This window comes from Schistocerca piceifrons, chromosome 3, assembly GCF_021461385.2.
Source record: "Schistocerca piceifrons isolate TAMUIC-IGC-003096 chromosome 3, iqSchPice1.1, whole genome shotgun sequence".
NCBI lineage: Eukaryota > Metazoa > Arthropoda > Insecta > Orthoptera > Acrididae > Schistocerca > Schistocerca piceifrons.
Window position 1 is genome coordinate 387,615,968 of NC_060140.1, and position 27,800 is coordinate 387,643,767.

The 27,800-nt window shown below is 41.5% G+C and overlaps 1 protein-coding gene across 1 annotated transcript in view; it reads right to left on the reverse strand.

Moving 5' to 3' along the window:
• Positions 1-27,800, reverse strand: part of LOC124788125 (neurotactin) — a 259,302-nt gene that overhangs the window by 22,564 nt on the left and 208,938 nt on the right. The window contains exons 4-7 of the mRNA XM_047255260.1: positions 12,614-12,718; positions 7,066-7,162; positions 3,809-3,947; positions 1,660-2,167 (exon numbers count right to left, since the gene is read on the reverse strand). Of these exons, the coding sequence (XP_047111216.1) occupies positions 1,660-2,167; positions 3,809-3,947; positions 7,066-7,162; positions 12,614-12,718 (849 nt within the window). The remainder of the gene's footprint in view (positions 1-1,659; positions 2,168-3,808; positions 3,948-7,065; positions 7,163-12,613; positions 12,719-27,800) is intronic.

Genomic DNA, 27,800 nt, shown 5'->3' on the forward strand with positions numbered 1-27,800 from the left:
CCATAGATCCCTAAAGAGGTTTCTGCAGATGTTCCATTATCAACTATAAACAATATTCTTATTGCATACTTTCGTAAAATAACTACTTTTTCACTTTAGCTGCAATACTCCAGAAGATTATGCTGTAGGGCAGAACTGAGTAGAAGTACGTTAGCAATCTTGACTGCAAATCAATACAGAGAGATTTCTGAGCTCAGAGCAGGCAAACTGAGTGTTTTGGCTAATTATCTACATGTTGGTGCCATGTCAGTCTATATCCAACCTGGAGACATAGGGACTTCACATATCAAGACTCATCCATTGTATGCGCATTGATATCTATTTCTGTTATCTCTAGTTTTATTTGTTTGGAACCACATAACATGAATTTTTGGAAGATTGAGGGTTAAGCTGTTGGCTGTGAACCAGTTTAAGCCTCTTCCATATTTTTCTTGCTGTGCCTGGTATGCACGTGTTTTGACCTTTTATCCATATAGTTGTGTCATCAGCAAACATTATAGTTTTTGAAAAGTCCTACCATGTCCCTGGTATACCATTTATATAGTCCAGAAACAGTATTAATCCCAGCACTGAACATCATTCTAGCACACTATACTTAATGTTTCCTCACATATACACATACACACATACACACACACACACACACACACACACACACACACACACACACACACACACACACACACACACACTAGAATGGCATTTGTGAGGTCACAAGGTCACACATTGCATTCTCAGTAGAAAAAACTATAGAGATGCCAAAGTGAGCTGTTGTTAAAAGTTTACTCTCAAAAACATGGATCAGTATTCTGTTGTAAGCAACTTTCTCAAAAACTTTTAAAAATGCAGGAAAGAGTGAGAATAGTCTACAACCAGAGATCAGTTGCTTGTCTCCACTTTTCCATATTGGTGTTATTACAGTGTACTTCAGTCTGTCAGGAAATATTCATTGACTCATTGACTGATTAAAAAGTTGACTGAGCATTTGATAAGCAGTCTTGCTGCACAGTTTTCAAATGGCTCAACAAACATGAAACATAAGAAACTGAAGCTATTAGCAGACTTGATCTAGTACTTTATCACGATCAACTGTGTAACGCTTTGTTTCTTTGTCTTTGATCAAGTCATAAAGGAGAAGCTGCAAACCTTTCAAAGCTAATTCTTAATTTTGAAGCTGACAGTTCTGTGCCTTTTTTCTGAAAACCAGATGTAATTAGTTGTATGCCGAAAACAGTCTTATGAGGAACCGAGTTTTTCATCATGGGTAGTACATTAAAAGATTGTTTTAGTATGTGTGTAAAATGTCAGTGACACTGAGCACAAAACTGGTTTGATAAAGTTTGCAAAATACTTCTTGTGTTTTAATAGATTCTAAATAATGCTAGGAAGTGACAGCTGTTACTTTTAATGTTGATAAACAGTGATTTGTGGTTGTGGATGGAGAATTTAATTTTGGAACCTTGGAAATGTTAGCCAGTGGACTAAAATTTGTGTTGAATTAAGACAGTGTGGAAGAAACTTTGTATTGTGATATAAACAATGAACATTGTTGGTAAGTCCTGTGTAGATGTGACAAAAGCAGTTAATGTATTTTAAAACATTATCTTATCATGAGCTAATACAAAGAAAGAAAAAGTTCTTGAACTCTTCTGCACTCACCTTTGGATCACCACCAAAATTGTGAATATTATGCTGGATCCATGTCAATGCAGCTATTAGATCTGAGAGAGCATAATTCCCTGAGGTATGACGACGTGATGAAGTAGACAATGGATGGGCAGCTAACAGACCAATTGGGCCCAGACGAAATCCTGGGCGAACAAATACCACTTCACGGGTACGTGATAGCTCAGGTGATGGTGTACGCAGAGCACTAGGAGAAGGACCAAGCATTGTATCTGCTCCTACAAGTACTATAACAGGCAGCTGACCATCATATGTGACACGAGGAGTCACAAGATCTAAATGAAGGCAGTCTTCTGAACCAAACCAGGTTCCATTGGGAAGGCGTTGGAGACAAGGGGGTGCTTCCTTCACTGCACGCAAAGTACCATTCCAGCAGTCTGCTAGGTGCTGCAATAATTGAGCTGGCTGCCATCGACGGTCACCAACAGGCTGACGTGCATATGGAATACCACGAAAAACGTGTGCTCCTTCTTCCACAAGCCTGTAAGCAGAGACAAAATGTACATGATGTTTTGACTTTATTCTTGGAATGTTCAATTCAGTAACATGCTATATAAAGTTATTCAGCCATTAACAGTATATATTTACACAAAAAAGTGTAAGAAATAAATTGCTAGCTCACGCAAAAATCTTCATAGCTTCATTTAATAAAAAAATCATAATTCTTTAAAAAAAATCCTTCTCTTATGTGTAAAACAGCTTCAAACATCTGATTACAAACGAGTTTATGTGTTAAAACATTTGACATTACCCATGAAAGTGAGAAAAGTTTGGAAAAGGTTTGAAATTGTGCTTAAGTTTGTTGGAAGTCACTAAGAGCTCACACTATGAATCTCTGAATGAATACAGTCTGTGTTAACTTGTACTCCACTTTAGGCAAAAGCAAGTTTTTCATGCATCTCAATATTTACGTTGTCATATCTCTTGAACTGCTTGTCATATTATGAATTAATTTTGCAGATACTTTAACTATTATATTGATAGATACTATCTGCAAAGTGAGTTGTGAACAGAGTTAGTAGCAAAGAACGAATAAATTAAAAAACATTATGCCTGATATTGGAATTTTACTGAATGCCATTTTAGGTAGAAGCTAGTTTCTTGTGCATCTAAGTGTCTTTGCTGTCATTTATCTTAAACTGTGTGTCACACAATCATATAATTTTCCAAGTACATTCAATGGTATATGTGGCTTCTGTCTGCAAAATGTGTTGCAAATAGTCAGTAGTAAAGAAATAATGTCATACATAAAAAATCATGTCTGAAACTGAAATGGTACTGCATGAACAGCAAAAATGTATTAAATGATAAACTCCCTTTCATCATTTTGCTGGAGGTGTCAGCAAGAAAGTGTTTCATAAAAGTTTGGCAGAAGTTGTTGAGTGCTCTCAATGAAGTCCAGTATTTGCACAACATCAGTTATGCTGCCTCAAGACAAACACACAGTTTCTAACTGTAATACTCACCTTACTGTGTTAAATGTTTAACATTAAATTATACTTCTTAATGGATAGTTTATAACAAAATTTTAAATTCTTAAATTTGGTCAAAATGATGTGGAATATTGAAAATCACAAATTTGTTGTGCCTGGAAGGCATTAGGTAGGTGACCAGTAACTGGTACTGTGTTTCAGGTTCTGGGATGGTCATTTAGTAATATAGTTTCCTACAAAAATATTCATGTGGTAGGAATATAATCAACCAGGCATTCAAACTACTTGGAGATATGTAACAGAAGAATTGAGAAAATGAATCTCTGAAACTTACACAACACAAAAAAAATTAATTTCATCTTTATAATGCACAGGGGTATTTAATTCTACCAGAGGTAATAGGGAGCAAGTCTGTACTGGATCATTTTTCTTCAAGTGCAAGGGCATGCATTTTGGTTATTTCAATGAGGATATTTTTTGAGCACGTACAATTGTACATATAAGCTATAACTTGGGATGATGAGGAGTACAAAATCTATCAGTCCATCATGAAGACTTAAAAAGGATAGCTGGTAAGTATCAAATGACGTACTTACAGTATTTTAAAAGAAACAGGAGAATTTATATTAATGAAATCATATGTTATTAAAGTACATAAAAATATTTAAGATGTATATAGAGGTACGTACCCATGAACAGGTCCACAACCCGTAACTGCCTGCACATAAATTCCATCTATAAGATGAGAAACAGGTGGTGCTCGCCTTGGCCCAGATGCAGCAATCACAACTATTATTATCAGCAGTATGACAAACAGTGCAACTCCACCTGAATATAAAATATCTCTCATAAGAACTTGTGAGAAAATTGCACGCTTTCATATAGACACATAACAAATTCATGATAAATTTTTTTTATACTTTTTGAGGCATGTTATTTAATTACTGTATTATTTTGATTTTAGCATTACAGTTTCTACAACCTAAATGACTTAAGTTAAGAAAACATGAGCACTAATGATCTAGAAACAACTATAAGGTAGCATAATGAATATAAAGACCATCCAGGAAACTATTTTATGAAGCTCTGTACTTGGGGGACAACATTTCATAGATGGCATTTCGGTGGCAAAATTACCAAGTTCTGCTTCACAGTATAATAATTTCTTCATCTTCTTCTTCAAAATGTTCAACAGCTAACTTTAGTGTGATAGTTACTGCTCAAATACTGATGAACATCACCACCAAATAATTTCATATTCATTCAGCATTTGCTGTACTGGTTCATTTATCTCTACTACATCAACTTCCAAGTTGGTACTCAAGAAGTTATAACTTTTCCAGGTGACAGAAAATATTATACTAGTATTACTGCCCCTTTTATGATGAGTATTACATGGGAAGAATTACTCTTTCATTTTTATAGTGCAGATCATTACATAAAAACAAAGAAGATGTGACTTACCAAACGAAAGCGCTGGCAGGTTGATAGACACACAAACAAACACAAACATACACACAAAATGCTAGCTTTTGTAACCAACGGCTGCTTCATCAGGAAAGAGAGAAGGAGAGGGAAAGACGAAAGGATGTGGGTGTTAAGGGAGAGGGTAAGGAGTCATTCCAATCCTGGGAGCAGAAAGACTTACCTTAGGGGGAAAAAAGGGGTGGTATGCACTCGCATACACACACATATCCATCCGCACATATACAGACACAAGCAGACATTTGTGCCTAGAGAACAATGCCATACATTGGTATATTCTTCGAAGTGTCACATCATATGTGACATAGATGGCATCTGCGATGCTTTGGTTTGTATGCTTCATTAGGGTGTTTTATATACAGGATGTTGAATTTTTGTGTATACTATAGTGGATGCTTGTTTTTGTGTTTGTTTCATGGTAGCTTTGTACATGTGTTGTTTTTCTATACAATAGCATGTAAAAATTGTTTGGGTATATTGTTGTTATGCTAGTTCCCCATCCTCTGGAACAGATATGGAGAGAAAGGGACATCTTGGCTTTCACATTTCAATGAACACTATTTCTCTGGTGGGTCTATGTAGTGGCAAAAACAAGTTGGCTTTTTGCAAATGACACAGGCACATCAGAGAATAGATCAGCATCATCAGCTGTATCTCCTTAAAGAGACCTACTTGTGCGCAGGTAGCATTTTCATCCCATACTTTCAGAGTGCATTACTTCTCATTTATAAATCTTAGGACATTGGAGTTTTATGCCAAAACTGATTGACATTATGTTAAGTAGTAGTATAAATTATATTTAATTGTCTATAATAATTTAATTACTACAACATTTTGTTTACATGGTGAATTTTCAAGATATGTTTCGTTTTCAGTACCATTAACCGGGACATCCTGTGTTTAATATCACTCAAACTGTGTCAAGCCTCTCTCAACATTCACGGGAATGACTATCAATAATGAAGTGTGATATTCTCCAATATATATAGGGTAGAGGAAAACTGTGTCACGAAATTTTAACCCGGGATAGCCGATGCCAGGAGGAACCAAAATTACTAATGTTGTGTAGGCCGACAACGGACAATTTTTAAACTATGGAAACCTGGCGCCATGCGCTCCATTTGGCTGTGGGATTGCCCTTCTTCTGGATGCTCTGGACAATGCATGACCATTAATGCTTTGCCTGCTGGAGATCGCGATGTATCCAAGGTGGCCTGCATGCTCGGTGGTAGTGCGCCAGCCTTCCACTCTGGGGTCGAATCCGCTGGGGTCCCGACACATCCATTGTAGTTTCATGATAGGATGTACCAGGAACAAACCCATCAACAGCTGCTAGTCTGCACACAGAATGTCTTTTACAAATTGTGTCGGTCCTGAAAAGGGCCTTATTTGTAGCTAGGACATTGTTTACTTAAAAAGGTGCTCAAACTGGCGACTCTCTGATGCGACACAAGCTGGGTAACATCGAACGGTGTTTTATTGAACTCTTTCAAAGGTTCTTGGCATTGCCCTGATGTGAACTGACAACGACAGCACTGCCTGTCAACTGATGAACAGCATGGCCAATCGGAGCACATGGTGCCAAGTTTCCGTAGTTTAAAAATGGTGCATTGTCGACCTACACAACGTTACTAATTTTGGTTCCCACAGGCATCAGCTATCCAGGGTATAGATAAATAAATACACTGTAAACTACTGCTTAATTTAATTCCATTCAGTGTTGGCATAAAACAGCAACATCCTTAGTGTTATAGATCAAAAGTAATGCACTCTGAAAGTATGGGGTAAAAGTGCTACCTCTTCAAGAGCAGGTCCCCTTAACATTCTAGTACAGTTTGCATTAATGTGTCCATGTAGTCATCAAGTAACTGTTGCATGCTCTCCCTCACAAGTATGAGATGTTTGAAAATTTGGCCTTTAATTGAACTAATAGTTCTGCACACAACTACAGCTATGGACAGGTTTGTGTGGCATTGATGGCACAGTTGCCAGTGTCAACAAAAGTAACTGTTGTTCTTTTCACTCTACCAAAGGCAATCCTTCAGTCAATTAAATAATCATATGTTTTCTATGTAGTGCAACTGCACTTACTGCAAAAGAGAGCAATGAACTCTAGACCATATTTTGTGTTAGCTGTGGTATAAAACTCAAAAAATGCATTATTATTGGGAGACCACATGCTTCTTATAATGTATGACTACAGTATGTTCAATAATGAATATATGTCAACTTTTATGAAAACAGTATTACCAGCATTTGAAAACTTATTCAAATAGTCTGGTAGTAGCTGCAGTCTCTCCATTGGTACTCTGAAAATTGCTTTCCTTAAATATTTGAGAGATTGCAAAAGGAGGAGAGGGGAAGCAGATAAATGGAAGCATGAAATAAATACTAAGCTTAATTATAAGAAAGTTCCATTATTTTTGTTCCAACAGTTCCATTTATCAGCCACTATACATACCAATTATGAGACGAAACTTTGAAAGATGACGTAGTCTTTGTCGCCAGTCTTGTTTACTCGCTTCATCTGCACCAGACTTCTCTGGATCAGGCTTCTCCTTAAGAATAAGAGAAAGAGTTGTTAGCAGTCATTGTCATAGGAGAATATAATACGGCATTGTCAAAACATTAAACCAATTCTGTGTTCTGCAGTGCATGTTTGAATTGAAAAGAAAAAAAAAATCATTGAATTTGTTAACTATGAGGATTGACAATACATATGAGAATATTACCCTTCCAACATCTGAAATTGCAAAAGTGGACGATATTTCTATTGAATCTGTTCTTAAATCAACCGTGCACACAAATCAGTGGCTTACTGTTTAGAGAAATCACGTGACTTGTACATTGACATCCAGTGTGACACAAACCTACCAACAAATTGTTGCATCCATGATATGCAGAATTGGTGGTATCGGTTTTGAACGATAGGTGGGCTATGAACCTGTTTTGATATGAAGTCTCTCATATCCCTTAGAGAACTCTCAGATGCTCCCTTTCTGTCCCATTTATGTATATTTACACACAACTGATGATATTTTGCTGCAAGATGCTTTGTGATACGAGTACTTGGTCACAGTCTAATTGCTTGTGATCATGTATAAGTATAGAAAAGGCAATAATATGACTTTGCTAGTTCACAAGAAATTGTGAAATTGAGTGAACTGTTCCTGTAGAATGAACAACGTAAAGATCTTCTTCATACACGTACTGGTAGCAAATGACTGCAAGTCTGCATGGAATTAGTGACATTCATAATTGTGTGATAGTGGCGTAGCCCTTGGGGAGGACAAGTACGGGTGAGTGCAGCATGGAAAATTATTACAATAGTACAACACTAGCCTCAGCCTGGTCATAGCATGACTCGCTTCATATCAGTTATGTAAAAAGTTATAATTTTTAAAATGAATTAAAAATTTACTGCACTATTCAACATGTCAAAATTTTTATCTTTTACAGTATGGTACCTTATACTGAATTTTAAATGTTCCCCTTGGGAAAAAAAAAAGAATCACCTCACCCTTGGTGTAAAGTAATTTACCTTTCTTCACTGCTTTCAAACCCCTGTAGGCTTAAGGTAGTAGCTAACCATTAGGTTACTTCACAGTTACCTAATACCAAATTTGTTACCACTAACACTCATTTAATTCAATTACTCTAAGATTAGAGAAAGAGAAGGGAAAAAAGAACGTAAGAGGTTGGTGTCTCATTGACACTGAGATCATTTAAGATGGAACATTAGCCCAACTGAAGGAGGACGGGCGGGAGAAAACTGGTGGTATCGGTTTTGAACGAACTATCCGTCAATTAGCCTCAAGTATTTCATGGAGACTATTGGAAACCCAATTTATGGTGGTTGGGTTGGATTTAAACTGTGCATTGCCTGAAGACAATCCAGAGACTACTGTTCTGCATCAGCCCACCCAGTGCAAAATCAGACAGCAAGCCAAAGCACTCATCCACAATGTGATAAAAATAACAGTTGCAAATCAGTACAGAATGAAACAGGGCATGTAAAAAACGCTTGCCAGAATTAGATTTCAACCTAGTGAGCTAGTGTTTCATTTAGAATTTAATCACACCTTCACTGTGCAAAATTACACCGACAAGCCAGACGTTATAAACAACTGCTTAATAACTTGTTGGTCCAGCATTCGAACGCAGTACATCACCAATTCTGCATATCATGGATGCAACAATTTGTTGGTAGGTTTGTGTCACATGGATGTCAATGTACAAGTCACGTAATTTCTCTAAACAGTAGGCCACTGATTTGTGTGCACGGTAATAGCGACTCAAATGGGTTCCCTTGGATTCACATCAAGCGAATTTCACGGCCAAGACATCAACGTGAATACACTATCGTGCTCCTCAAACCGCTGTAGCACTGTTCTGGCTTTGAGAAACGGACAAGTATCCTGCTAGAAGATGATGTCGCTGGCGGGGAAGACAACAAGCATGGAGTGCATGTGGTCTACAACTGTGTGTATCGTCAGTTACTACCAAAGGTTCCATGTGAGCGCAGCAGAATGTCGCCCACCAACCTGCGTCCGTGGTGTGGTGCACGTTTTGAACCACTCTTCCTGTGGACAATTATCCTGCTAGAACATTATGTCGCTAGCGGGGAAGACAACAAACATGGAGTGCATGTGGTCAACTGTCTGTGTGTCGTCACTTACTACCAAAGGTTCCATGTGAGCGCAGCAAAATGTCTCCCACCAACCTGCGTCCATGGTGCGGTGCACGTTTTGAACCACTCTTCCTGTGGATGACGGCGTTTGTGGAGATGACCGTCGACCTGGTGTAGCAAAAACGTTATTTATCTGATGAGGCAACACGTTTCCATTGATCCATGGTCCAATCTCGACGATCCCGTGGCTAGTGCAATCATAACTAACGATATCATTAGGTCAACATAGGTGTCGTCTGCTGCAGAGCCCCATGATCAACAATGTACGATGAACGCATGACCAGCATTGTGCTCTGTTGGTAGAGACACCACCTAACATGCTTTACAGAACAGGCAAGCCTCCGAACCGATCTTCTGTGAAGAGTTGTAGACGTCCAACCACTTATCGCTCAGCGGTAGTTTCACAGTCGCCCTACTACTTTCCGTAGATGCTCACTACAGTAGCACTTGAACATTCGACCAGCTACGCCGTTTTCAAGATACTCGTTCACAGACTGGGGTAATAATAATATCATCTTCGTCAAAGTTACTTATGTCAATAGATTTCCTCATTTGCGGCCAGTGTCGTCGCTAGAATGATTCCCCGTCTGTCTATGCTCCACTTACATACTTTCCTTACCGTGTCACGTTCCCGCATCGCCAACGGGCGACAACCAACCTCGTGGTGGGATGTGGTCATAAATATTTTGGCTTAGCAGTGTATTTCTCACAGTGTTTTCTATTTCGCCCAATTCGTCAAGAATATTTCCACTCAACGAAAATCCGGTTGGATAACGTACTAGAAATGTTCAAATTCCTTAGCGAAATAATGCACTGAATTTATAACAGTTGATTCAATCCATTTTCGTTAAATGAATTACTGCATGCATGTACTTACGTACTTTGATATTGCTGGAAACGATTTGGCTACATTCTCTCTCATAAATTGGTAGCAGAATTATGCATCTGGAAATGTCTGCTCCAGCTATTAAGTTCTGTGCCTGTGTTTCTTTCAAGGCAGGTTCTAGGGATTTAGCCGTCCCGTGCGAAAATTTCAAGCGCCGCTCTCCCCTTGCTTTTTCAGGCATATTCGATCTTTCCACAAAGCCATTCAGCCATGATGTCTTATTTTCACTTATCACACTTACTCATATTAGGTTGGTGCATAAATTTGTAGCATTTTTGTTTTGCATGTTGGTATTCCGGTTGCTATGGGTTTATTTATAGATTGCCACTTTTCATTTTTAGTTCACTGTTGCTATTGTTGTTTACATACTGTCATTTTGTCATTTGGAGTTATGAGTGGAGCAGTGGATACGAGAAAATTGAGTTCCGAGTAGAGAAATCGACACATTTCCAAGACATTCTTCTGTTATAGGTTACGTAATAGAGGGGTGACAGCAGCAGAGGTAGCCAGAAACATTTGCGCCATGTGCGGGGATAATGCCATTGGACAGAGCACGGCAAGAAAATGGTCTGTTCGTTTTAATTGTGATAATTTTGACACTGGTGACTCTCCACGACCAGAATGACCTTCAGGGTTTGATGAATATTGCCTAAAAGCATTATTCCACAACGATCCATGTCACTGTACTCGAGAACTGGCAAATTTGATGAACAGTCATCATTCCATCAACGTGCGACATTTGCATGAAATGGGAAGGTACAAAAATCAGGTGTGTGGGTATCACTTGCTGTAAACCAAAATCATGAAAGTCAGCGGGTGGACGCATGTGCATTGCTCGTCATCAATTGGTTCATGAACAACACCGACCATTCCTATTCTGTTTCGTTACTGATGAGCAGGAATGGTGTTTGTATGCTAACATAAGGAAAAGAAAGGAATGGCTGACCCTAAACAAAGCAGCAGCTCCCGATACAAAGACCTGTTTACATCCACAAAAGAAAGTCTGCGCATCTGACGTAACAGCAACAGTGTAGTGTATGAGTACTACGAATTGGTTCCCTAAGATGTAACCATCATTGCCAACATTTATTATCAACATCTGAGACGTCTTGCAGACACAATACAAAAACAACGACAAGGAAGACGGCGTGAAGTGATGCTATTCCACCATAATACCCGCCCGCATTCTGCTAGACGACAGAAAACGCTGTACAGGAGTTGGGCTGGGAAGTCAATCCGCAACTACCTTATTCAACTGATCTTGCGCCCTCAGATTTTCATCTTTTCCCCTCCCTATCGAACAACATGGAATGTGCTTCCTTTCTGGATGAAAATGTGGTAAGAACATGGCTAGACGAGTTCTTCGCCTCAACACCGCTTGATTTCCACAATCGCGGAATCGAAAAGATACGCAAATGTTGGTAGACTGTTATCAATAGTCAACGAGAATATATTATTGCTGACTGAAGTCTTTATTTTGTGTATCTGCTGTTTTTATTAAACTTATGGAAGAAAGCCATGAGCTTTTGCAGCAGACCAAAACATCTTCCTGACATGTATACGTCTTTAAAAACTAGTCAGGTACGGAACACCAGTCAGTGAAACAGGAGTGAAATGTTTACAGTGCATATTATACTTAATCTTTATTATTTGTTTCAAAGTGTTTTTCTGTGTGATACTGATACAGGTGTTTAAGGTTGCTGTGTAGGAACAGTTAAGCCATCATATACTGACATTTATCTTCATTTAAGTTTTTCGCTTCTGTAGGGGCTTTCAAACAGACTTAGGTACATTTTATGTGCTGTGTAAGCGCGTGGTAGAAATTGAGTAGGCAGCATTGCCACTAGGAAGCTATTTTGAAAGACGAACCAGAGGTGACCAAATCCAGCGCTTCCTTTGTCATCTGTTTCACAATTTCGTACATAATTTCCGATAAGACACTAGATTTTATGAGTGATTTCTATTTCCATCTTATTCTCAGACTTCTTGATTTATGTAAAGAGTTACATTGTGTTATTTAATTCGTCATTTTGGAACCATATTATAATTTAAGATTTTGCTGCCCCAAAAACTTGCCAACCTGTGCGATGGCACAGTTCACCCTCTCTCTCTCCCCTTTGGAGCCAGCCCTGGATTCCAATAGAGTCAGTCCAGTCACCTGGTTAATGTCCAGCTTTATAGCGTCTTAACGTTTTAGCACAAGTTTTTTTTATATTTAACTAAAGTCAAGTAAGTTTAACGGGAAATGGGACTCGTGGTGGCTTGGTACAGTCAAACAACATGGCCAACACAGGAATTTACGTGTTACTAGAGGAGTTGACTTGATGTCCTTGTGGCAGTGGCTAAACACCAGCTTAATGCTGCTTTCTTCCAGCGGCAGGATTAATTCGTCGTCACTGAACTTGAAACACAAATTTCCTCCAGTTAACTTACATCCATGTCGAGCTTGACGCTCTCCATGCCGTCGTCTTGTACAGCAGCGCTGCTGTCATCCAGAGTCTCCATCGACGCAAGCCCGGCAGCGCCAAGTTCATGCTCCTGAAAAAAATAATGATTCGTCTTATAAAAACAATTCTTGGCAGGCAACAGTACACAAAAAAGTACATAAAAATGCAGCCACGTACATTCATAACCATACTTATTAGACGATTATGGTTGATTAGTGCCTGCTGGTGGTCATTCCTGATGTCACCCAATATCGATCCCTTTGATACACCACCAAGGGTTCCTTGCGTTTTTTCTAATATTAAATAAAATTTTCTTGGAAGTTATTCTCTCAGGCTCAGCGAATGGACTTATTACTATATTGATATAAAAAATAATCAATTCTGTATCGCACAATACATGATTCCCCTCCAACAATAGTTCAGCAAGGAAGGATCAATAAATGAAACATAATTTGAAATTTATTCCGCGTATTTATAAATAACAGGAACCCAAACAGGTTCAAATGGCTCTGAGCACTATGGGACTTAACATCTGAGGTCATCAGCCCCCTAGAACTTAGAACTACTTAAACCTAACTAACCTAAGGGCATCACACACATCCGTGCCCGAGGCAGGATTCGAGCCTGCGACCGTAGCGGTCGCGCGGTTCCAGACTGTAGCGCCTAGAACCGCTCGGCCACTCCTGCCGGCATGTCGGTCGATCTGGGTGGCCAAATCATTTGCTCGAGTTGCCCAGAATTCCCTTCGAACCAATCTCGAACAGCCGTGTGGGAACATGAAGTCCATAAACGGCTCCAAATGGTCCCAAAGTAGCGCAGCATAACAAGGACCCAGACCATTCCATGTAAACACAGCCCACGCCATTATGGAGCCGTCACCGGCTTGCACAGTGCCTTGTTACAATTTGCGTCCAGGTCTTGTAGGGTCTGCAGTAGGCTACGCTCAACCCTACCATTAGCTCTTACCAACTGAAATCGGAACTTACCTGACCAGGCCACGGTTGCCCAGTAGTCCAGGACCCAACCGAAATGGTCACGAGCTCAGGAGAGGCGCTTCAGACGGTGTCATGAAGTTAGCAAAGGCACTCGCGTCGATCGTCTGCTGCCATAGCCCATTAACGACAAATTTCGCAGCACTGTCCTAACGTATACGTTCGTCGCATGTCCCACATTAATTCCTGCGGTTATTACACGCAGTGTTATTTGTCTGTTAACACTGACAGCTCTACGCAGACGCCGCTGCTCTCGGTCGTTAAATGAAGGCCGTCGGACACTGCATTGTCTGTGGTGAGGCGTGATGTCTGAAATTCGGTATTCTTGGCACACTCTTGACACTGTCGATTTCAGAATGTTTAATTCCCTAACGATTTCCGAAGTTGAATGTCCCATGCGCCAAGCTCCAACTACTATTCCGCGTTCAATGTCTATTAATTCCCGTCGTATGGCCATAATCGCATCGGAAACCTTTTCATATGAATCACTTGATTTCATATGACAGCTCCGCCAATGCAGTGTCCTTTTATAACCTCTGCAAGAGATACTACTGCCATCTGTAAATGTGCATATCGCTATCCCATGACTTTTGACGTTTCAGTCTTCAATATTATGAAGGTAGGTGGCGGCAGTGAACGGAGCAGGTGTTGTGGCACCGTCAGCAGTTGCTCCGTTGACTGCCACCACCTACCATCAAGGTATAAATGGTTTCAAAATGGCCATTTTCTGATCGAAACCAGTTACCACTCGAATAAATATTTTATTGTGGTCAAGACTGTTTTTAATCCGCTTTTAAAGAAGTCTTATTGTGTCAAAATATAGACTTACTTTGCTTATTTTCTGTCACTTATACCACCATTCTCTGACAACTCTTCATCGAGCAGTAGAAGCATGAAATAACGATAACATGTGGCCTCAACTCTAGGATCTCTTGTAGAGCTTTAAATAACTGCGTGTAGAAACTACAACCTCACAGTACTTTAACTTCCTCATTAAATTTCTTGCCAACTAGCTATCACAGAAAACAACAAAAACATTCATAAATATAATTCCAGAAGGAAAAAGGAGGTGCAGTACACTACTCATCATTCACCAATAGAGTGTCGCTGAAATAGGATCACCGTAAGAATAGACAATAAGAGATCATCCTCCACAGTACTGAGAATGGCTATGATGAGGGATCCGAGTGGAGCACGCTTAAATTGTGGCGGCGGGGGGAGGGGGGGGGGGGAGGGGCTGCCCGAGGTATCAGTGCTGGGGCCACTCCTTTTCCTTATTTATACAAATGATATGGCTTCTAGCTTTACAGGTGATTCTAAAATATTTCTGTTTGCGTATGATACTAGTTTGGTAGTAAAGGATGGTAGAGAAAAAAACAGTTTCTGACACACATTTCAACAAAATCTGACGTTTTAATTACACAGAATGGGCCTATGATTAATGAGACAGAACAGCTCAAATTTCCAGGTGTTCGGATCGATAGTAAACTGTCGTAGAAAACCCGTGTTCATGATCTTGTTCAAAGACTTAACGCTGCCGTTTTTACTGTTAGAACAGTTTCCGAAGAAAGTGATAGTTCGACACGAAAAGTACTCTACTTTGCTTATTTTCATTTGCTTATGACGTATGGTGTTACATTTTGAGGTAACTCTTCCCATTCTCGAACGGTATTTTAGGCTCACAAAAGGGCAGTTCGGGAAATAAGTGGTGTGAGTTCGCCAACCTCCTGTCGATACCTGTTCATTAGTCTGGGTATTCTGACATTGGCTTCTCAATATACAAATTCTTTACGTCGTTTCTTGTTAACAATGTCAGTTTATTTCCAACAGTTTTCACTCAGTTAATAAGCTACCACAAGAGTTCAAAAATTTCAGCAGTAATCCATGCTCTTTCATATTTAATCTGAAAAATTTCCTCGTGGATAACTTCTTCTGTCCTGTTGAGAAATTCATTGAAAAGTTAAGCTGATTTCTGTGCTATATTGTTATTGCGTTTACGTAAACTTATAGCTTGATGTCTTTTTGGGATTCGTAAACATGTAATTTCATGTTCTAACACGGTCCATGACCATGGAGATCTGCTTCTCAGATTGGTCCTATGGAACCAGACCTACAAAATAAAAAATAAAAATATGTAACTATAATCTGTTATTATATTATATTAACTATAATAACTAAACTATAAAAAGTATCTGCAAGCGTAGGTTTTAATTACTAATTCGAATGTGAAAGGATACACATTATTTTGGGTGAATTTCTGCGTATGGAGACACTAAATGCGTTGTAAGTTATGTCCTCGGAACGACATATAAAAATCGTGTTTGGAAAAGTTAAAGCATAATCCGAAGGACTTGTTGCACCGTAAACATCCTGTAAACAAAATTACAATTAAATCAGTAGGCTGAAGAAGCTGAAAGTGCACAGAAAAATGTGAAAATCATTTTCGTGCTCTCTGAGAATTTTAGCAGTATGGCTCTTCACGATGCTTAACGTTCCTCTTGTAGCATCTGTCACTGGAGATTGATCAGCATCTCCGTTACACTTCGGCACTGACTAAACCCCTGTGGAAACGTGCAACTCATCTTTAGATCTTTTTTGTCAAGAATTGCTCGAATGAAAGAAAGGTTATTCCTTCGTAAATGAATTACATTTTCTTAGGGTTTTTCCAATGACTCTCCATCCAGTACCTGACATTTCAACGACTGCTTGCATGTCATTCATCCACCATATTTAGCTCCAACAGGTAGTGTACAGTTGTAAGTGTTCTCAATGATTATTCGCCAATGGTAAGGCTGTATGCAAACAATAAAAAATCTTTCCCATGGTAAGTGGAGAAAACTTGACCGGCCAAGATCGCTAAAGGATGACCGGTTTCGACAGAGCTATGCTGTCGTCGTCGAGTCATATACTTTTGAGTTTTTACAACATGATGACGGCATAGCTCTGTCGAAATCGGTCATCCAATAAAATGCTTTTCTAGCGATCTACATTCCAGACTGACCGTGTCAGGTATATACAGTGCGAATCACCTAAAACTTGCACCACAAATATTGTGCAAATGTTAAGTGTGATTGATGTGCGGTTTTCACAGCAGAACGGATTGCTAGTCAGGGGCTCGTATTGTTAGCCAATAAACAGGTTGTAACAATACTTATAAAGTATATTTTAGTTGAAACATACACTTTTTTAAATGGAACAATACCTATTGACATTAACAAAGTAGGGCAAATTAGAATGTCAGTGGTGTTTGTTGCACGAGTCTAAAAAAATGGTTCAGATGGCTCTGAGCACTATGGGACTTAACATCTGGGGTCATAAGTCCCCTAGAACTTAGAACTACTTAAACCTAACTAACCTAAGGACATCACACAGGTACAGACTGAAGCGCCCAGAACCGCTCGGTCACAATGGCCGTCACAGGAGTCTAGTGCGAGTCGTTTACGAGGTGTCGTACTTCGAAAAGTTCCCACACCGACGCTTGTTTGTGCCATTCAACCTGCGTAGTTGGTAGGTACGATGTTGTTATGTTTGCTTACAGTGTGCTTATGTGTTCCTTGAGTGCATTGTACCTGGCAAGTCAGGTAGTGTGTGAGAGTCCGAGCGGTAGGCCGTGAGTGAACGATGGGATCAATGCAGAAAAAGCCGACATGCTTATGGTGTAATTACAGTGTAAGAAGAATGCAGTTCGTTCCTGTACGGTGTATGTGGTAATATATCCCAATAAATGACAATCATCTCGGCAGTTATTTATCAGCCTCTTCAAACAACTGCGTGAAAGTGAAAGGGAAACACATAGACAACGTAACAGAGGGAAACAATTGGCGATGGAAAAGGGAGAAGTGACAAAAGTGAAGAGATACCCTGTAATATCGTGTCGGACCTCCTTTTGCCCGGCGTATCCAGCAATTCGATGTGGCGTGGCCTCAACAACTCGTTGGAAGTCCCCTGCAGAGATATTGAACCATGCTGCCTCTAAGCCGCCTGTAATTGCGAAAGAGTTGCCGGTGCAGGATTTTGTGCACAAATTGACCTCTCGATTGTGTCCCATAAATGTTCGATGGGATTCATGTCGAGCCATCTGGGTGGCCAAATCATTCGCTCGAACTGTCCGCAGTGTTCTTGAAAGCAATCGCAAACAACTGTGGCCCGGTGACATGGCGCATTGTCATCCATAAAAATTCCGTCGTTGTTTGGGAACAGAAAGTCCACGAATGGCTGCAGATGGTCTCCATATAGCTGAAAATGATTTCTGATCAATGAGCGGTTCGCTGGACCAGAGAACCCAGTACATTCCACGCCAACTCAGTCCGCATCATTTTGGAGCCACCACCAGCTTTCACAGTGCCCTGTTGACAACTTGGGTCCAAGGCTTCATAGGATCAGCGCCTCTTTCGAAGCCTACCATCAGCTCTAATCAACTGAAATCGGGACTCAGCTGACCAGGCCACCGTTTTCCATTCGTCTAAGGTCCAACCGATATGGTTACGAGCCCAGGAGAGGCTCTACGGGCGACGTAGTACTGTTAGCAAAGGCACTCGTGTTGGTCGTCTTCTGCCATAGCCCATTAACGCCAAATTTCGCCGCAGTCTCCTAACGAGTACATTCGCCGTACGTTGCGCACTGATTTCTGCAGTTATTTCACGCAGTGTTACTTGTCTGTCACCACTGACAACTCTACGCAAACGCCGCTACTCTCGATCGTTAAGTGACGGCCGTCGACTACTGCGCTGTCCGTGGTGAGATGTGATGCCTGAAATTTGTATTCTTGGCGTACTCTTGACCCTGTAGATTTATGAATATTTAATTCCCTAACTATTTCCGCAATGGAATGTCCCATACGTCTAGCTCCAACTACTATTCCGCTTTCAAAGTCTGTTAATTCCTGTTGTGTGGCCACGATCACGTCGGAAACCTCTTCACACGAATCACCCGAGTACAAATGACAGCTCCGCCAAAGCACTGCCCTTTTATACCTTGTGTACACGATACTACCGCCATATGTATATGTGCATATTGCTATAGCATGACTTTTGTCAACCCAGTAGCCGAGGGTCACTGTAGACGGCTGCCATGCGAAGGACCCTGTTTCGATTCCCAGTACTGACAATCTTTCCTTGGTGGGAGGACAGGAAAGGGATCCACTGAGCCTCGTGATGCCAACTGGCTCCAGGTCCGCTAACCCGACAGCCTGGGAGGGCAGTGTGCTAGTCACACGCCTCTTGAAACCGCATCTAGGTGACGTCATTGGCTGATGGATGACATAGCGGTCGATCAGGACCGACTGGCCCGTCTGTGATCAGTAAGGTCACTCAAAAAAGCCAAATTCGCCACCCACTTAGGATCACAAAGTAATTCTTCTGGACGTCCTTTCATTTCAAAAAGGTATTTAATTCACCCGTCAAGGAGAAAAACCGATGAAGCACCTTTCCTCTGCCTAGCCATCTTACTTCGGTGTGGTAAGGGATGTCCGAGTATTCCGCTTCGATATCAGCCAGAAATTCTTTAAATTGGAGATCTGTGAGTACATACGATCGAAGATAATTAACCGTTGGAAGAACTGTGCCCATAACATTTTTTATGTTGACAATCTTCCCACAACGTGCCTCCTAGTATATTAGAAAATGGACTGCCGCGAATGAGGAACAGCCAACTTCGGCCATTTTCCAGGAATCCAGTGCGTATCCCTCGTAGCGCAGGGGCTCCATCCGTTGTTACGCTGGTCAGGCGTTCCTATTTTTAACCCATTGACTCTAACACGTCTTCCACGGCTAGAAAAATATCCAAACCCGTGGTTGTGTCTTACAATGGTATGAGGTCGAGAGGCGCGACGGGCGGTCGGGCGGTCTGCACGTCCAGCTGAGCGACACGGCTCGGCCACTGCGACAACATACGAATTCGCCCGGGGCGCTGGCCGCGGGCGATCGCGGGCGCTAGCGCCCCAGGGGCGCAGTTTGGACGAGCCTGGCCTAGATTTTTCTCAGTGGTAATATACAGCTAATTTTGCTATCCTGAATTTAGCAGTTGTAAGCATGAAGTGCGTAACAACGCATTGACAGTGTACTGGGCGAGGTGGCGCAGTGGTAAGACACTGGACTCGTATTCTGGAGGATGACGTTTCAAATCCCCATGCATCCACCCTGCTGTAGGTTTTTCGTTATTTCCCTAAATCTCTTACGTTAAATACCGGATTGGTGTCTTTGAACAAGTCACGATCACTTCCTTCCTTAATCCGTGCTAGTGCATCGTCTCTAATGGCATCTGCGTTGACGAGACGTTAAATCGTAATATTCATCCTTGTTGTGCATCCCGTGTTCAGAGTCCCTTCCTTCTTAGCGTGTGTCTTGAACTCGTGCTACACCCACGAAGAAGTCCCATGGTGAGTTCTACAGAACATGATGAATGATTTCATGAATACCTGAACACATCAGAACACTTAATTTCATACATTTTACAAATGATTTGGATTTGCAAATACTCTGTTTGTGTTTTTCAAACAATACTAAAACTGCGATAAACTGGAGAACTGTTGTGGCAGTTCGTATATTTCTGATTGTTAGGGACGCTGACATAATACACTAGAAAGGTTGCAATAGTCAACTCTACTGTTTTATCATGTCTCCCAAAGATTCTTCTTTTGCGTTGCGTGTTACTGATTTCTAAACACATTACTTTGACGTGTTGCTCTAGGTATTTAAAACACATGACAGGCTCCAAAAGCTACTCATAACACTTTAATACCATTGGTTGTTTTCTTTGTTTTATGTACTACCTTGCATTTACTAACATTTAAGGGCAGCTGCCTTCCGTACGCAAATGGCGTAATAACCTATGAAATTCTACGTTTCCTTATAGTTGTCCAGCGACGATGTTATTCCGTAGCAACACTTTTAGTTGTGTAGGCATGACGTTCGTGCTTTGTCGATGACTGAACAAAGGTGCTGTACTGTTTCCTCCTGGCAGAATAAATGATTTGCCAGCATATTGACAAGACACGATCAATCATCTGATAAAAGCAGAGAGCAATTGTGGCACGTAGATCGACTTACAGGCCCCACAGACGAGCGACGAATCCCAGCGATCCGTCGCCAGATCTCGCGATCTACCCGTAAATCGCACGTGTGTGACGAATCGCGGCGATCAATCGCTGATTCCTCGTAATTCTCAAACATTCTGTTGAATCGCTGGCTTCCAATGTCTCATGTGTGGAAATATGACTGCACTGCTGCGATTCGTCTGTCTAGTGTCAAACATGATTGTGGAGTTTTGATCGTTTCGGTATGCTCAGATGGAGTAACGACTTTCCGTCGTAAGCAGTAGTAATTTAGAGAGTACGAACCATTCTGAAAAAAAAAAAAATGAGTTGGAGGCGACGTTGTCACATACAGAGTGGCTGTAATTAAACTTTCGCTACTTGAGCCGATGTTAGTAGTGTTAGTGTCATGACTTGACATTAGTCGCCGGTGCTGGTACGGCGACATAGGATTGAAACACAAGCATCAATGTGCATTACAGTTGCAATCAACATGGGTCTGGATGAGGTGATCAGGGCACTAGGCGTAAAGCTGTTCTATCAAAACAACAGCAATAGTGCTGCTGCTCTTCGGAATACCAAGCGTTATAGAACAACGGAGAGGTTGAAGAACACGATTCGGAAGTTAGAATTAACTGGCGATTTGGGAAGTGCCTCTGGGAGAGGCCGACGGCCGATTGCGCCATAAATCGCTGAAGAAGCTACTGTTGGCATGGCTGAGAATGCTGGCCGCAATGTGCGATTTTCAAGCAGTGCACGAGCTGCCACGACAGCTGAACATTCCATGGTTCATCGTTATTTCGGGCAAAAGCAGAGCAATCTATGGCGCTGATCCAGGGTGTCGTGGATGCAGATGGTCATGTCATTAAGCAACGGCTGTACCTGGAATGTAGACATGGTACCCGATTAACAAATGTTAACACCTCATGCGGAAATTAAAGTGGTTTTCTTTCAATTGTTTATTCGTTTTTCCTCTTCTGCATGTCCTCACAACTGGTTCCACAAAGTTTCGCTTCCTGCAGTCACTCGTTTCTCATGGAGACTCTCTGGAATAGCGAAAGTTTAATTACAACCATCCTGTATATCAAGAAGTAATACAAGCCCAAAAACACTTATACTCGAAGATTTTGCAGTGAACAGCATTCTGAAGTTGCTGCTGTAGAAATAAAAATTTATTAGAAGTTCACAATAGTAGCTTGCCAAACGTATGCCCACTGAACACAGAACACTGAACACAGAGTTCCCCAACAAACACTTCCGATATTCTGTCATCTCGCATGTGAAGCGCTTCTAGAGAGATTCCCCAGGAATATGCCTGCCGTATAAAGCCAGTTTACTTTACCTTAGAAGTACCCTTATTGGAGTGGTATTGATCATAAACATTAATGCGGTTTAACGATAATAATGACACGAGAAAAATAAAATCGAAATAAATAGTTCAGCGCAGCTCTATTTGGAGAGAAAGGAAATAAAACACTTCACAAAAAAGAATATTCACTGGGTGCAATCGTTTTCTGTAACACTATTGAGGATGTTCGCAACAAATATAAACTTTTTACAATGGTTTCCTAGTAGCTAAGATACACTTCGACTACCATCGGGCCGTATGTCTAACACTAAAGGTCATGAGAGACCTAGAGGGAGTTTGCTGCATGTTATTGCTATGTATCGATGTCTCCTGGTAAAGAGAAGCCTGCTAATGGTTTACACAGCTCTTACAACTACCCTATATGCTGCACCTGTAAGATGTGCTGTCCTCAAGTTTCGTCGTTAGCTCTCGCCTCCGTACTGTCACGTCGAATCAGTTCGCGCCTGCAGATAGGCAATCCAATCAACAGGTTTGCAAAGCAGGCTGCCGTCGCGCTATCCCGGACGCATCGTGTCAACAAATCCCACGCACGTGTTGACGTCTGCCACATTGCAAACAAAGCCAATGTTGTTAACCCGAAATATGAGTTACAAACTTGGAGATATGCTGTATCCACTGACATGTGTCTGTGTTCTGTATCTCTTGTAGTGTTTGCTCACTCATGTTCTGAAAACATAAACGTACTTACGACTAACACCGTATCTCATACAACCCTGCGCCCCTCTCCCACCCACCCCTGCCCCTACTGGAAAATGAAACTACGGGAAATATTCGTTTCATAATGCTACTCCTGACTACGATATTAATTAAAAAAATTACACGTCCGGCCATCCTGATTTAGGTTTTCCGTGATTTCCCTAAATCGCTCCAGGTAAATGCTGGCACGGTTCCTTTGAAAGGGCACGGCCGTCTTCCTTCCCCGTCCTTCCCTAATCCGGTGAGACCGATGACCTCGCAGTTTGGTCTCTTTCCCCCAAACAGCCCAACCAACAATTACACATTAACGCCTTTGCAACACATCTGGTAACCAAAGCACCGCCTCAGCTGCTGTTTTAATTTCAACTACTGATTACGTTCCTTGAGGATTCACGTGACACTTGTCTAGGACGTTTCCAAACGCTGTAATATACACCGGTTCAGCCAGACATTATGACCACCTACCTAATAGCCAATATGTCCACCTGTGGCACGGATAACAACGGCGACGCATCGTGGCATGGAAGCAATGAACTTTGGTAGATCTCTGGAGGGAGTTGGCTCTACATCTACACGCACAAGTCACCTAACTCCCGTAAATTCCGAGGAGGGAGGGGCGATGAGCTCTGGCGCCGCATCTCATCACATGCCACATGTGTTCGATCGGATTCAGATGTAGCGATTTGTGGAGCCAGTACATCAATTGGAGCTCGCCACCGTGTTCCTCGAACCACTCCAACACACTACTGACCTTGTGACACGGCGCCATTATCTTGTTGAAAAATGCCACTGCCGTCGGGAAAAAATGGTCATGAAGGCGTGGTCAGCAACCAGTGTACGATACTCCTTGGCCTTCATGGTGCCTTGCCCGAGCTCCACTGGGCCCATGAAAGCCAACGTGAATGTTCCCCAGAGCATAATGGATACTACATGCGCCGGCCAGGGTGGCCGAGTGGTTCTAGGCGCTACAGTCTGGAACCGCGCGACCGCTACGGTCGGAGGTTCGAATCCTGCCTCGGGCATCGGTGTGTGTGATGTCCTTAGGTTGGTTAGGTTTAAGTAGTTCTAAGTTATAGGGGATTGATGACCTCAGAAGTTAAGTCCCACAGTGCTTAGAGCCATTTGATACTACATGCACCGTGCGTGTGTCTGCCTAGCAGTTATTCCTCTGCAGTGACACTGCTATCGCCTGGACGGATTTATACCGATAGCAGGTCGGTGGTCATAATCTTCTGGCTCATCAGTGTTCATGAAAATAGCTTCAGTAGCCTGCGGTTTTACGCCAGGCTTCATGACCTGGGAAGGCCATCCCACAGAACTGCTGAAGCGCTCAAACAAATCTTTATTTACTTCACCTTTTTCTGTCATGTAGTGTACTTGATAGTATTAATATCTGGGACAGCACAGTACAGATCGCGCGTGAAACTACAGCAATGAGACGGCGTCGCTTTTGCGCCAGCTCCGGTCTGTGAGCTTCCCAGGTGAGCGTCCTGAGTCGGAGAGAGCCAGCGCTTCCCAACAAAGGACAGGGGGCGGGGCAGCCCTCCCAGCCGGCAGTCGGCACGCTGCCCCATCGATCGGCGTCGCGACGCCGGCCGCGGTGCGTGGCGGCTATCGACCTGCCTCCGTCTGCGTCTGTCGGCTCCAGACGCCTCCGCACGCAGACTGCGCGACGCCCTGGCGCCAGCTGCCTACACAGTCAGAACTTGCTTCAAGCGTGACCCAGCGAACTGTGTTACCAACTTCACTCTTCATGTCGTGTATTAATGACTCGCCAGGCAATATTAATAGTAAAATCAGTCTTTTTGCTAGTATATAATGTACTAGACCGGTGTGTAACACTTATGGACGAAAGTAGCTTTCGCACGGCGCTTTGACTGTAGACAAGAACCGCTGCTATGGTACCAGGTTGGTGCACACGTTCGTAGCGTTTTCGTTTTGCATGTTGGTATTCCGGTTGCTATTCATTTATTTACCGATTGTCATTTTTTATTTCTAGTTCACTGGTGGTATATGAGTTTACATACTGTCACTTTCTCATTTGGAGATATGAGTGGATCAGTGGATACCAGAAAATGGAGTGCCAAGTAGATAAATCGAAACATTTCAGAAATATTCTTCCGTTTGAATTTAATAAGCAGTCAGAAACAATTGCGCCATGTACCGGAATAATGCCATTGGACAGAGCATGGCAAGAAAATGGTCTGCTAGTTTTAAGGAGGATCATTTTCACATTGGTGACTCTCCACGTCCACGATGACCTTCGGGTTTCATGAAGGTTGTTTAAGAGCACAAATCCACAATGATCCACGTCATTGTACTCGAGAACTGGCAAATTTGATAAACAGGCACCATTCCACCGTCGTGCGGCGTTTGCATGCAATGGGAAAAGATCAAAAATCAGGTGTTTGGTTACCGCATGCTCTAAAGCCAAAACCACAAAAATCACCAGGTGGCCAAATGTGCATCTCTGCTTCCTCGTCATCAACTAACTCGTGAACAACACCGACCTTTCCTGTCCTGTGTCAGTACTGGTGACGAGAAATGGTGTCTTTATGCTAACATAAGGAAAAGAAAGGAATGGTTGAGCGCAAACAAAGCAGCAAGTTTCCGTACAAGGACCTGCGCGCATCCACTGAAGATAATGTTATGCACTGGTGGAACAGCGACGGTGTACTTCCCCGAGGTCTAACCATCACTGCTGAGGTTCATTGTTAATAACTGAGACATCTTGCAGACGCAATCCAAGAACAACGACCAGGAAGACGGCGTGCAGTGCTGCCACTCCACGATAACGCACATGTGGTAACAGTCTAGTGCCACAATAAAGCTGACCGGTAAGTGTACAGTTTTCAAAGATCTGGAGGTCAGACACCCGTGAATCCTGCAGGGCTGTCCACAGATCCGCAAGAGTACGAGGGGCTGGAGATCTCTTCTGAACAGCATGTTGCAAGCCATCCCAGATATGTTCAATAATGTTCACGTCTAGGGAGTTTGGTGGCCAGCAGAAGTGTTTAAACTCAGAAGAGTGTTCTTGAAGCCAGTCTGTTAGAATTGTGGACATGTGCGGTATAGCACTGTTCTGCTGGAATTGCCCAAGTCCGTCGGAATGCACAATGGACATGAATGGATGCAGGTGATGAAACAGGATGCTTACGCACTTGTTATAACAATATTTGTTTATAGTTAATTTAAATTTTTTATAACTTTTCTGCTTTAAAACTTTTCGCAAATTGTTACTAAATTTTCTGTGTATGTAAAGTAAAGTGTGTTATACTGGAGGTTGAAGTTCTTTTTATCGTATGTGAGTAATGTATGAAAAATACTATGTAAATTGTATGTTACGTTAAATAATTTTCTGATGACCTTTCATATTTAAAAATAGTTGTGTGTATAAATTGTTCATGTTAACGTAAATTTGACAGTTTAAGAAATAATCACGCTTATCAACAATATAAGAAATAGGTGTTATGTAAAAGCCAGTGTGCTTTTGTTTAAAACAAAAGTGGCTCCGGCGAGTGGAAAAGGTGGCAAGGGTGGATTGGCGCGCTACCTAGAGCAAACGCGAGAAGCAACTAACAGTCTGTAGGCGACAGTGATTGAGGCAATACCTATGTGGAGCAGGAGAAGCATTGCCTGCAAATTCGCACAAAATGCCTCGGATGGAGATTGCAAACGGCTTATGGCGTATATGGGGGTTGTTGGGCTATTGTATGTAGAACTGACCGACGCCAAGAAGACAAATTGAGCCCATACAGAAAGAGACTTGCAGGTCGTACTGTGGGTAGTGTAGCTGCCATAATTGTTCGCCAAACTCAAGCCTACAGCCACCGGATAAGACTTTTTTATAGTAAATCTACTTTTGCACAGCGTGAACCATCAATTTAAACCGTGTTTTAATAATCATTCTTGAACTTTAAAGAAACTGGTTCACCCTGTTATTTCATCCTAATTACACACCTATATATAGTTCCTTCCTCGTTTTTGATGATTCTGAGTATCCTATTTTGCAGACTTATGAAGTGCCAAGTTAATATAAAGAGGCACCATTTAAATTGTTTTTGTGTTTTCTTAACAATTGCCAAGTGTTACAGTAAAAGGCTCCTTACGTAAAATTCAATCAGTGTGTAGCCAAGTTGTAAATGACTATACAGAGTTAGTTCAAAAAATAGTAGCTTTTGAAATTAAATTCCAATAAGAAAGAGGTTTTCTTGAAGTGAAATGTTCAGTATAAAAAGTGTGTGCTTTAGTATTTTAGTATTTACGTTTGTTTATTATAGAAAATGCTTTTATATAGGTCCCTCCTGCCAATTTTTTTTTTAGCTCCCTTCAAATTATCTACTGGACTTTTTATCTTTTAGAAACCTAATGGATAAGGGTGTAGGAGTCAAAAATAAATTCCAGTGTCTGCACCAACATTATATACGTGGAATAATATTTAATTTAAGGAACCAAATTAAACAGTAGGAAGAAAGTAGGCAAAATTGATACTTCTCCTTTTCCAATGCTTCACTGTGTTTCATTGCCTGGATAGGCTGGCGACCAGAAGTACATTTTTTAAACCATTAAATGAACTTGGAACTGAGTTGTTCCAGCTTCAGTATAATATTATTCATACTGTATTTCTATTTAATCGCTGGATAAGACCTTAGGAAAAGAATTGAATAGTCTGATTTACTTATCCATTAGACACAACACATGGTCAAATCTTGTAAAAAGGGTAACTCTATTGATTAGCTTTTCCTATTAACAGGACTACCCTCCCATATTGTACTTAATTTGGAAACTAAAATAAATTTTAGTAAGAGGGTTAGACGTGGCTTTTCCCGTGACAGGAGTATTTGTTCTGTTAGTGTATAGTATACATGACAACATAGAGAAAGATTTTTCTGTTGTTAAGGTAAAAGCATAGTAAATTACAATATTAGAGTTAGGGTTATAGTGTCACCTGTCAGAGTCATATCAGGGGTCCCAAATCACTCAAAACTGCACATGCCCCATACCATCACAGATCCTCCACTAGTTTGAACAGTCCCCTGCTGACATGCAGGGCTCATTGATTCATGAGATTGTCTCCATACCCGTA